Source organism: Colletes gigas, unplaced genomic scaffold (assembly GCF_013123115.1).
Source record: "Colletes gigas isolate AHSC1104 unplaced genomic scaffold, ASM1312311v1 Colletes_gigas_Sc00015, whole genome shotgun sequence".
Classification (NCBI taxonomy): Eukaryota; Metazoa; Arthropoda; class Insecta; order Hymenoptera; family Colletidae; genus Colletes; species Colletes gigas.
The window spans coordinates 504,270-517,499 of record NW_025106644.1 but is presented as its reverse complement, the minus strand read 5'-3'; the positions used below and the strand labels follow the sequence as shown (position 1 = coordinate 517,499).

General features: G+C 34.8%; 2 protein-coding genes across 2 annotated transcripts in view; one reads left to right on the top strand and one right to left on the bottom strand.

The window, feature by feature from the left end:
* The window catches only part of LOC122399981 (STING ER exit protein), a 151,787-nt gene extending 150,063 nt beyond the window's left edge, over positions 1–1,724 (bottom strand). Inside the window, exon 1 of the mRNA XM_043401105.1 lies at positions 475–1,724. The gene's annotated coding sequence lies outside the window, so the exon portion shown is untranslated. The remainder of the gene's footprint in view (positions 1–474) is intronic.
* Positions 1–13,230, top strand: part of LOC122399978 (F-actin-monooxygenase Mical) — a 67,677-nt gene that overhangs the window by 27,582 nt on the left and 26,865 nt on the right. Inside the window, exons 2-6 of the mRNA XM_043401099.1 lie at positions 3,741–4,038; positions 4,982–5,306; positions 9,236–9,594; positions 9,686–9,943; positions 12,875–13,077. Coding sequence (XP_043257034.1) covers positions 3,741–4,038; positions 4,982–5,306; positions 9,236–9,594; positions 9,686–9,943; positions 12,875–13,077 — 1,443 coding nt within the window. The remainder of the gene's footprint in view (positions 1–3,740; positions 4,039–4,981; positions 5,307–9,235; positions 9,595–9,685; positions 9,944–12,874; positions 13,078–13,230) is intronic.

Genomic DNA, 13,230 nt, shown 5'->3' with positions numbered 1-13,230 from the left:
CTCGTAGACAAAATTACAGAAGGGTTGGTATTAATGAAACAAATACTAAAAATTAATTGTTAATAAAATTCCACCATTAATTTGAACGATTATTTTCAAACGAGGCTCGTACACTCATAAAACGAAAATTTTAAATTGTTCGCTAACATGTTAAAATCCATGCCATGCAACACGAATTACGTTTCCTTCATAACGTAACGAATAAATAAGTGTTAGTTTCATTTTAAAACTTGCATCGCTTTACAGTATTAATTCGTTTTTAATCTACGTTCGTTAAGTGTCCGGTGACTTATGGTCGGGAGTGTACCTTTTTACATAGATATCTAAATGCAAAGAAAAATATTACTGGAGCCTTATCATTTTGTGCCACACTGTGCACTTGGAACAGTCTGTCCAGTATGTCGCATTGTACAGTTCTTCAGAGTTAACCTATATATCTAATCAAGCATTAAATATGACATTCTTTTCGCTTACGACGGTTTAAAGAAGCATTACACAGGGTACAGGCTATCTTCGCTGCTTCGTGATTCTTGTTCCCTGAAAATCGTTGTTGGCTACGCTGGAACGAGAAATACACTGCTGGCCAATATTATAAGTTCACTTCACGTTTGTCTTGTTTGTCGTGATAGTTAAAACTGTGGGTTTAGTAATCACACACTAACTGTATTATTAATCGCGATATATTCTTTCCCCTCGGTTTCCAATTTACACATGACTGACTATCTAGAGATACTTCGACTACGTAATGCATAATGATTTTGTTGCTCTTCGCTTAGACACTTTTCTGACCCACCAGATGGCGCTGTAAATACGTTATTGTAGGGCCTAGGTGTTTGAATCCGTTTTAAGTTGTGCTTTTCTTTTCAACATTAGAAACAAAACCTAAACAATGCGTTGTTGACAGAGTGGCCAGAGCTGCCATACTGCTATAGAACTCTTGTTTTTTTTGTGTAGTATTAGGTAAAAATACACGAAAGATAAATCTATGAAAACAAATTTTGCAATATTTACATAAACAATGACTTGTTAACTATTGTGAGAAAAATATTGTTTACAGGATGGGCAAAAATATAAGTTCAATTATAAAAAAACATGTATTTATAAACTAATTATGATTCATTATGACTCGATGAATCATGAAATGATGATGAAATACATAAAATTCAAGAATAAATTTTTATTGCATCTGCATGTGATTTGTTCCCTACCTCTTCCTTAAATTTCAATTTGTATTTACGATTTTTTATATCTTCTGGAGCAACGAAAAAAAATTTAATTCAGACAGATCAGATAGTCTGCATTTATATTGGCATGACATTCGAAAAGAAAAAAAGATTTTTTGCGGCAAGTAATTTTAGCGAAGGCAGTGTTAATGATGTGGAAAGCTTTTGGTACATTAGAAAACCTCCCAATTGCTTTTCTCACTGCAAAAATTAATAGTGAAAAAGTCAGAGTTTAGAAGCATAGATATTTGCTCCTGTATATTGAAGAACATAATACAATAACACTCAAATTTCAACAGGACAATGCCCCATCCATCGTAGTGCCAGTCTTTAACCTCTTCAGCGACGATTTTTTTTTTTATAATTTGTAGTGAAAATTTTGGTATATTTATTATTGACAGTAACCATAATTATAAAAACTAAACGTCCACATATGTGGCCAAGGGCGTGAAGAGGTTAAGCATGGCTAGAAGCCATTATTGTGGCGACACTTCCTGTACTCGCCACCAGAGGGACCGGTCTCTCGCAAGCGCTCGACTAATCCTTCCGTTCCTTTATACAAGGTGTTCGGCAAACCTTGGGAAAAATTTTAATGAGGGATTCTAGAGGCCAAAATAAGACGAAAATCAAGAATACCAATTTGTTGATGGAGGCTTTGTTAAGAAGTTATTAACGTTTACAGTTCTGCTTGTACTGAATTTTTTTCTCGAAAGTGGGTAGGAATTCGAGGGAATGTCTAATGACTAAAAATGCTTGTAATTGACCCCTGTAACCGAAAATAATTTTTCCAGAATGATTTGATACTTTTCAATTTCGCCGAAAAATTTCTTCGCCTCTGTCGATTTTTCTTAAAAATACATTTTATTTTTAATAATTTTGTTTGACGTCCTACAGAAAACTTGTCTAATACTTTTTTGCAGGTACCCATGAGCTCTACCCCAGAAAAAAGTTCCACTTAAATATATTCACTATTGTAAGAGTTATAACTGTTTGAAAATTGGACCATTTTTATAAGGTTCTCCTCACTTATCGGGGTTAAGGAACAACTTTTCGAACATTCTTGGAATTTCTACATATTCTTCAATTGTGTCAAAATTCTTCAAAACTTTTTAATTGTGTCAAAAAATTTCATACCTTCTCAAATTTTTTTCTCGAAAGTGGGTAGGATTTCGAGGGTATGTCTAATAACCAAAAATGATTGTAACTGACCTCTGCAACCGAAAATAATTTTTCCAAAACGATATGAAATTTTTGAATTTTTGAATGTTAATAACTTTTTAACGAAGCCACCATCAAGAAATTGATATTCTTGATTTTCGTCTTATTTTGGCCTCTAGAATCCCCCATTAAAATTTTTTCCCAGGGATGGCCGAACACCCTGTATACGCTGCTAGGATGCTTTATGCCTGATGAGTCCATTATCTGCTATCTCGCTTATCATTTCTCCGTTTAGCTAAGCGCACCATACTATTTCAAATTTTCATATGGCCAGCTTTTGTGTACTCCAGATATCAATTTTATGGAAAATGTATGGGGAATACTCGTTAGACAAATTGATCGAAATAATACAAAATATTTCTACAATCCAGGAATTAAAAGCAGCAATTGTTATCGCTGCAGAAATTGATCAGGACTTGATAGAAAATCTTTGTAATCGGCATGAAATCGAAAATTTTTCAAGTAATTCACTGTCATGGATTAACTACTGATTATTAAGAACAATTTTCATTGTAATCAGTTTATAAATAAACGGTTATTTATAACTGAACTTATACTTTTGTCCTGCAAACAGCATTTCGCGTAAAAAGGGTAACAATTCATTTTGTACATAAATATTGCCAAATTTTGTCTAACAATTCTCCAAAAGAAAAAAGCAACAGCTCTAACCATAACAAGAAATAGCCAAAAATGGAGCGAACTTATATAATATTGGCCAGCAGTGTAGTTATTTGCAGGCTCGTTTCTAAGCGTTCACCGGCTGACTCTATCTTAGATAATGAAAAATCAATAGGTCGTATGCAGTTTTGCAATCTCATGTGCCTCGTTGGGGAGCATCGCGAAATACCGTTTGATTTTTCACTTATCGAGTATCGCGTAATCCCATTTACGCTTAAATCCAATAGAAACAAGCGGCCATCTGCACAAATGAATGACACCTGGATAAAATTCCATTTCACGGCAGCGTTTATTGTTCATTGTAAATTATTGCCGTCGTTAAAAAAAAAAAAAATGAACCAATTGGTACATTGCAAATGCATTAAAATTCTTTTTTATAACCCTATTTGTTCTAAGGAACATTTGATGGGTTGTTATAGCTGTTAATATGTTAATATGTTTACTTCATTTAGACCACGCGTGAATATAAAGAATGTAGAAAAGCTATTTTTTGTTTAAAATGTTTAAATTCATTAAAAAAGTGTAAAGATATTTTGTGATGTAACACAAATTATAAAGTAATGTTTTTTCTAAATGTTTGACCGAAACAATCGTATTTATATGGGCTTATTGGGTACGCAGGATCAGGAACATGGATCATCAGCAGCCCGGTCGGAAGCAGGCGGCGACCTCGCCGGAAGTGGCGATCGCCAACGACGTGTTCGACCAATTCTGCAACGCAACCACGCTCAAGTCCATTCTTGGACACTTCAGGCATCTCTGCGAGCTGCTAAAGATCCGACCGAACGCGATCAGTCAATTCTATCCAAAATTGAAAGGGAAGCTGCGGTCGTGGAAAGCCCAGGCTCTCTGGAAAAAGTTCGATCAGAGGGCCAATCACAAGTGTTACAACCGCGGAAAAGCATGCCCCAACACAAGGGTGAGTACCAGCGATTTTAAAATCAATTTCAATCAAGCGTACGTACACTGGAACAAATATAACACATTGTTCTGAAATTGCAATTTTCTCTTTTTTTCTTTGCACGTGATTCTTAATCTCTATTCCAGGTAAGTTTTGACAAGTATCTTTGCTCAGTTCCTGAAAAATAAAGAGTTTAGAATGAAAAGGTTACACAAAAATTGTAAATGTTAAATACTTCGTTGGACCACCTTTCATAACCTTATACAGAGATGTGGCATAGAATCGATAAGATAATTTATTTTATACAAATCAAATACATATCAGTCAAGACTTTTACACTATCTGTTTCAAATACAGGGTTGTCCAAAAGTATCGTTAGAATGTTGAATGAGAATATCTGTTAAACGCCATCTTTGTTTTTTGTCACTTTCTTTTATTTCTAACCTACAATACAAAGCATACCTATATAACCTCAAACAGAGATGAGGTATAAAATTAATAAGATAATTTCTTTTACACTGTTCTTTGCACTGTTTCAAATACAGGGTTGTCCAAAAGTACTATTAGGATGTTGAATGAGAATATCTGTTAAACGCCATCTTTGTTTCTTGTTACTTTCTCTTATTTCTAACCTACAATACATAGACAATTTTAACGATGGAGTCATATACGCTCGACGAGCGTGTTAAAGTTATTAAAATTTATTATTCAGGTTTTATGTTTCAGGTTTTATATATTATATATTATTAATAATACAACGATCCGTGTGTCGTCGTTCAGAATAAACTAACCTATAATTTAACTAAAATATAGGTATTGATTCACAGAGGGCGCTTATGTCGAACATCCGTTAACATTTTGTGCGACTTTTATACGCTGGAATGCTTGATAGACACAGGACTAATTGACGCCATTTTTAGTTTTGACGGGTTTCTAGTCTCCCTTTAAAATATTGTTTCAGGTTTTAATTATCGGAGGTGGTCCTTGCGGGCTTCGTTCAGCGATAGAAGCGCAATTATTAGGAGCGAAAGTTGTTGTCGTAGAGAAAAGAGATCGAATGTCCAGAAACAATGTTCTCCATCTTTGGCCGTTCGTTATTCAAGACCTCCGAGGACTGGGGGCGAAGAAATTCTTCGGGAAATTCTGCGCTGGTTCTATCGATCATATCAGCATCCGGCAGTTACAGTGTATTTTATTAAAAGTCGCTTTGATCCTGGGCGTTGAGTTCCACGAGAACGTAAGCTTCGATTCTTTGATACCACCACCGGAGAACCAGGAAGAAGGCAGTGAGTATTCCGCCTTTTCTGGTATCTAATCGACCCTTACTATCGCGTAATCGAGCTTTCAATTTGTTACAAGTTTGTCGAGCTATAAAAGTTTCCTGGTTGTTTCACCGTAAAATAAAAAAACGACAAAAGGGATAGATAGTTTAGATATCCAACTAGTAAAACCAAGAAAAAATAAAAATGTGAAATCTGTATTAAAATAATGAAAAGGAAACTATAAAAATTGTTTGCATATTTACAAAAAATAAAATTATTGACTCGTCTTTTTATGAACCTATACTTTATTAATATTTTGTTAAATATTGTAGCAACTATTTAAAATACCATACCGCGGGCTACTTGCAATTGTGTAAATAATAATATAGATAATAGTATACAAATTTAATTGGAGTATCCATAAACGTGACCAAATACGTGTGGAAAGTATTAGTAATTCGTAATTACAAAATGTGCTTTAATATTAGGAATATTCCTTCAATTCAATACACGTGTTTGTATCTCTTGTACCATAAAGAGATGGCTTGTTGGCTAGACACCAGCAAACTGAGCAACGCAAGGGCAAGGGGAGTAGGTCGTCGCGCCATCTACCAGAAAACCTCGCTCTTACGTTACGCTACATAGTATGTAGTAGGATCTCCATATCCACGAGAGATACATTTTTCTTCTATTCATGGCTAATACTCTGAGCTTATGGCTACACTAATGTCGTCCAATATGGTCCTATCCTACTCTGTCTTGATACGTTTCGTTCGCGTCCTTCGTCACGCGACGGAATTGTAATTGTGATCGACTCACAAGGGAAGCTTGGGAACCCGAAGATTCAAAAAATTATGAAACTTTGTGTACGGGCAGAGTAGGTCATCCATAACACACACCTATTTTTCGTTCGTGCCATAATTCCCTTTTAAGGGATGAAATCACCCCTAAAAAAACCGATACTTTCTGAATTACCCTCTCCACCTCTTCTTAATGTATGTGAACGTATTTCATTTAAATTTATTTATGTAGTAGAGCTTATGGATACCTACAAAAAAGTATTAAACAACATTTCCGTAGAGCGTCAAACTTTTTTAAAAATGAAAAACAAATTTTTAATAAAAATCGACAGGCTGTAGGGTGCAGAAATTTTTTGGCGAAATTAAAAAATTTAAAATCGTGTTGAAAAAATTATTTTTGGTTGTAGGAGTCAATTACAATTATTTTTTGTGAAAACACATATTCTCAAAATATCTTATAAGTTCTTTTAAATATTCATGCAAATTCTAATGTATCGTATGTTGAGAAAAAAACAGTCTGATAAGATACCACTTTAAGCAATACTCATGTTTGTATGTATATGCTGCCATTACGAATCGTACACGTGAATTTTAACGAATTTTATGTTACAGCCTGAAATTTATATAAATGATAATGTGAGTTATGTATTATGAAACCACTTCAATAATAAAAACTGTTAGAACAGACTTTAAATTCGATAATAGACGCTTTTATTATTTATTTATTTTATTTTTTTTATTTATTTATAAAGAAAATATATATAAAATAAACTTGTTAAGATTCGTGGATAATTAAATTAATGTTCTCTGTTGTTTAAATATTATATTTATGTATATTGATATTCATAAACGCTTTACATTTTAACGGCTCTACGAAGTAACTTCTTATATCACGTTTCTTCTACTCCGTCTTTTCGAATGCGCGCTTCACTCGGGGATTCCTCGGTCTCCCACTCACACACCCAGTATGTATCCGAGCTGTATGCGCAGGAGACGAGTGCGCATACTGCTTTACATTGTATTTTATAATTAACGAAACACGACTATTCTTAACAAAACTATTTACATGGATGAATAGAGGGTACCGTAAAGTATTTTTGCATAACATTTTAAAAATCAAAAAATGAATTTTAAGGAATGGTGAAGGGGGTAATTCAAATTTTCAGATATTCAGATTTTTTTAAAAATTACTTTACGTATTTGTGTAAACATAGAAATAGTATGCAACCTTTGTTTAAACTTTTTTTCAATTCATTCACGAAATATTCAACAAAAAAGATAATTTTGCATTTTCTTTAAGGGATGATTTCATCCCTTAAAAGTGAATTATGGCACGAACGAAAGATAGGTGTGTGTTATGGATGACCTACTCTATCTGTACACAAAGTTTCATAATTTTTGGAATTTTCGGGTTTCCAAAATCCCTTGTCAGCCAATAGACGTCGCTAGTACGCTACGGCCAATCAGCGCATCTTGCCATCAAGTCATCTTTCTATGGTACATGAACGCATGTAGGTAAGCGAAATTATATACAATTAGCGTCAATATAAAATTAACACTTGAAATTTTCAACTTCTCTTTGAAATAATTTAAAAGATATGAAAGAAAATAGGAAAAAGGTGTATGGTACTGAAAGCTCAATTTATCTTCTATAAAAAACGTATTTTTTTAGTAATAATGTAATAATAAGCAAACATATAATGTAAGTCCTTTTTCCTTGAGTCAATATAAAGTTAACACCCCTACTTTTATGTAAATAGTTATAACTATTGCAATAATTTCTGGTTATGTTGGTATCACTGTTTAGTAATATGATCTTGGGAAATCCCCGTGTTGTGTTTCCACGGCAAAACAAAAGAAGGAGATAGTATTTGTGTAATCTCGAAATGGGTGAACAAACTGTCGAAGAGCGTCAAATAATAATCGAAATGCATTTAAATAGACAGTCCATAAGAGAAATTGCTAAAGTTGTGCAAAGAAGCCATGTGACTGTGAAAAAGATCATTGACAAATATAATAATCTCGGATTATTAAGTAATATTGATCACAAACAGCAACCAAAAAAACTCAATGAGAGTGATGTGAGGCAAATTTGCAGAAAAGTAACACAAAATCCTTTTTCGAGCGCTGTAAAAATAGCAGAAGAGTAATTTAAAGAAAGAAACGATTAGTGCAATACAATCCATAGAAGACTGAATAGAGCTGGGTTATTTGGAAGAGTTCCGAGGAAGAAGCCAATGATTTCTGAAGTGAATCGGAAGAAACGGTTACAGTATGCTAAAGACCATTTCAAATATAATGAATCTTTCTGGAACGATGTTCTCTTCACTTATGAGAGCAAATTCGAAATCTATCAAGACACAAAACCACAGAAAGTATGGAGAAGTAAAAATAGTGCTTTGAAGGAACAGAACTTAGTCTATACAGTCAAACCTGGAAGGGGATCTGTGATGGTCTGGAGGTGTATGGCTGCTTCCGGAGTTGGAAATCTTGTATTCATTGAAGATACAATGAAAAAGGAGGATTACATTGAAATATTGTGGAGAAACTTAGAGCCTTCCATTACGAAATTGAATTTATCAAGAACATGGACATTTCAAAGTGACAACGATCCGAAGCATACATCACGCATGGCAAAGGAATGGCTTCTTTACAGGACACCAAAACAATTAAAACATCCACCGCAATCCCCAGACCTTAATCCCAAAGAAAATCTATGGAATTATCTGGATAGAAAAATACGAAAAAGAGAGATAATGTCAAAAGAAACTCTCAAGAAAGTCTCTTTAGAAGAATGGAATCAAATTCCAGCAAATTATACATCTTCATTGGTCAAATCTATGAGAAGATTGACCAAAGTTGTAAAAAATAGCGGACGTTCAACAGAATATTAATTTCACAAAAAAAAAAAGGAAAAATTGTTATTGATACCTATAGATGTTAACTTTATATTGACGCTCACTGTAGGATTTCTGGCGTTTTTATCTCGTTACAACTGCATTAGTATACTATACTATACTATAATAATTTGTAGATTATTTGTTTACCCAAGAAGGCCGAAAACACTATATTTAATGAACATCAAACGTGGAAATATTAAAAAAAAATGTTGACAATTTCTTCCTGAGTTTCCATTTTCACAAATGCTTTCAGAAATCGGATGGAGAGCGAAAACAACACCCGCGGATCATCCAGTCTCTCAATACGAGTTCGACGTGTTGATCGGCGCCGATGGTAAACGAAACACCTTGGAAGGATTCAAGCGCAAAGAGTTCCGGGGGAAGTTGGCCATCGCCATAACAGCGAATTTCATAAATAAACGCACCGAGGCCGAGGCGCGGGTGGAGGAGATCAGCGGTGTCGCGTTTATCTTCAATCAAAAGTTCTTCAAGGAATTGTACCACGAGACGGGCATCGACCTCGAAAACATCGTCTATTACAAAGACGACACACACTACTTCGTGATGACTGCCAAGAAGCACAGCCTGATCGACAAGGGGGTTATTCTACAGGTACCGACACTATCTGTGTAGAGCGTTGCTCGTGGCGCTGTGAAACAGTCACGGATAGTGATTCGACGATGATAATGACTTTGACGTTTAGGACCACGCAGACACTGCCAAGCTGCTCGCCAAAGAGAATGTGGATCGCGAGGCATTGATGCTTTACGCTCGAGAAGCGGCCGAATTCTCCACGGAATACCAGATGATGGATATGGAATTCGCAGTGAATCATTACGGGCAACCGGACGTGGCTATGTTCGATTTCACGTCTATGTACGCGGCGGAGAATGCCAGTCGGGTTTTGGAGCGTCGCGGTCATAGATTGCTTATGATCCTTGTCGGCGACAGCCTACTCGAGGTACATCAAAACGAGGCTCCCTCTGCGAACCCTCACTTTTATTATGAACTTCAGTACGCTAATGAAAATAGACTAGATAAGAATGATAGGTTTCCTGTAAAAAAAGTTAAGAGAAATTACAGTGTTATTGCTGAATTTAATCGCCGAATCTATTGTAAAATCGGAACTTGTTAAACTTTCAGTTGATATCTTCGAGGCTTTTACAATTTGGATTTTTTTTTTAATTGATACTGTTGAAGACTTCCAGGCGTACGTCGTGTCTTTTTGAACATTTTTCCCAAGTTTTGATGATTGATCGTAACGAGGGAGTATTTTGGTTTACTAGGCCAATTTTTAAGCTTTTTTTGGGAATTTTTTGCAAAAAAACCATAAGACCATTTTATGTGATTTTTAGAACACATATCCATTGCTATTTTGTGTGTACAGCAACAAAAAAACGAAATAGCATCTTGATTAGTATGAATATAGCTAGCGTGTGAACCGCAATAAATAACAAATCTGAATAATTCAAAAGTTGTTGGCACATTGAGGTTTAAATATTGATTTTCTCTAAAATGTTATTAAAAGTTCAATATTTTTAAAAATCCTTGCGGTAGCAGGAAGTCGGCTGAAAATTTTGCATGAATTTTAAGCTATTTGTTTGACTAAAACTTGAGATATTCTGAACGCCAGTTCAAAAAAACGAGCTTTTAAGATGAATGCGTTTAAAGTTTTGCGATCACACGTTGCAGCTATAAGCTGTGCTATTAAAACAGCTATGATGCTGTTAATTTTTAGAATTTTTCAAACTTTTAAACCTGAATATTCCCTTAAAGGTTCAGTGATACTTGCAAACAATTACCAATTCTTACAAAAAAAAGCTACATCCTGAATGAGCGGTTTTTTTTAAATGGAACCGGGCTTTCAATGTAAGAGTCGACGAGTAAACAAATCCTAGAGTATCAGATCATTAAGAAACAATAAATAGAATTATCATTTTTAAATTTCATAAATACCAGGGAAACAAAGGAAACATAATAGTTTAAGGGGGAAAACCACTGTGATGGCTGAAAATAAAAGTAATTTTCAAGAATTTTTGGAGGTAACTTCGAAACTTTTTCTAATAAATGTTTAATGTTTCGAAAATACATTTCTTGAATAACTTCTTATAAAAATATGAATTATTATAGACATAATAGGAGAGGCCTCCAAAAATTTGTTGGCAATGGGCGGACGTGTAATTTTTCACTGGAAATTCTAAAACAAGAAATTATGCAATTTTCTTAAACTATAAGACAGTAGTTTCAGTTGCACGTGGGGATTTATAAAAATAATAATTTATCATAAAGGGGTGAAGCTTTGAAGAAAAGATCTTAAAAACCTGCAAAAAAGTAAATATTTCTTTTAACACCATGTAGGAATTATTATAGTATTAGGAATCACCATACAAAATTTTGAGTTAATCGGATGAAAATTGACTGAGTTGGCCAGTTTGAAAAAGTTGGTTTTGAGAAAAACGTATTTAAAGTTTCATTTGCTTGATACAAACACTCTTTATTCATATCACTTATCGCTCAAGATTAAGTACTCTTGGTCCATATAGTTATCTCGATCCAAACATTTTCCGTTCATACAAAAACTTAACCACAGCAGAAATAATAAAAGAGTTTCAAATGAATGTCATAAAGAAAAGAGTAGTTAATTTAAAGCGTTATTACATTGTTTACTTCTACTAAATATTCTGCAACTTTGTCATTTTATTTTAATATTTTAGGGGATCACTCTAAAAATCCTAAACATTAAAAAGAGCTAAAAAAAATTCGATTTTTTCAGTCCGTCACAGTGGTTTCCCCTCTAAAATCTATTATTTTGGCTGACTGTAAGTGTTATTCTAGACCGTGGCCACAGTTTGTTGATAATATTAGTATCACTGTGTATTAAGAGAAATGTTACACAATTTGTAAACCGTGTAATATTAGCGACACTCGGCATTTATAATCCTAGTGTCTGTAATACCGCAATAACATTAACGATATTATTTATTAGTAATATGAAGCAATAGTACCACTCAGTATTATCAGAAAGTTTTAGATATTTGATTAACTCATACTACGTTGAAGTCGTGCCTAACCCATACGCCCGAATGATCGGGGAAGAACCCGAATCCAGTGGTGGACATTCGTGGGAATTTTGGTCATGCGCACTGGAGCGCATGATCACTGCCATATACACTTAACTAGAATTCAGGGTACCGTTGAATCCCAGTAAGGAACAAAATTTAAGAAAGTTTCAGAGAAAGAGACAAAAACAAAAAATTTCCTTTTAATCTACATGAGTATAGCTAGAGAAATACGTAGGGGATCTTCGATAAGTTAATTTTTGTGCGATTGGCGAGCATTTGAAGTAGAAAGTTCAATTTTGTACAAAACATTGGAATTCCCAACGCGCTACAGATACATGTATGGCAGAAAGCTAACGCATGCGCAAAAAGAAATCCCACGAGGGAAAATTCTAGTGCGCATGTCCAAAATTCTCACGAATGTCCGAACTGCCCGAATCGGGAATCCCGAATGTCGGAACTTGAAACATGATATATCGATATTTACGAGTTCGACTCGTGTTATTCACGTTTGACATAAAATCAAACAACGAGCCTAAGTCGTGATATTCAAGTATAACCTAAAATTTTCAGCACGAGTCAGACTCGTGAAAATAGTGCAAGAGGTTAACGTATATTTAATCGAGTCGATCACGAAGGTCTGTTCCAAAAAATTCCAAACTTACACTCGGAAACCTTAAACAGTATCAACTGCAAAGTACATTCCATAACCTAGAAAAGGACAGGAAAATGTCTTTTGTTTATGATTCGTTCAGCCGTAAGAAGTCCCCAAACCCCGTAATTGCAAGAGGTCGTGGCGGTGTCAGAAAAAGTGAAATAGAAAATTATTTCAGCCGTTTTGGCCGACGGGTTCCGGTTGCGCGAGAGGATTTTTGAGCTCTTTAGACGCTTGCTGGGCGATCAAGCAATGGGGCGCCTCGATATCGCCGTTAGAAGTAATCGCAGAGCGAGAATCGATATACAGATTACTTGGACAAACCACGCCGGAAAATTTGAACAGAGATTACGCCGCGTACACGCTGGATCCTCACACCAGGTATAACGCATTACTTGGGTAATATTTAATGTCACTGCATTGTACAACTTGTTCTAGTTTCGACACCTCATATGGCATTATAAAATGTATACGATTAGATTGTATGCGTATACGTTTTAGTTGTGTAAACTCGTCGCTTTCAATTAAAATAAA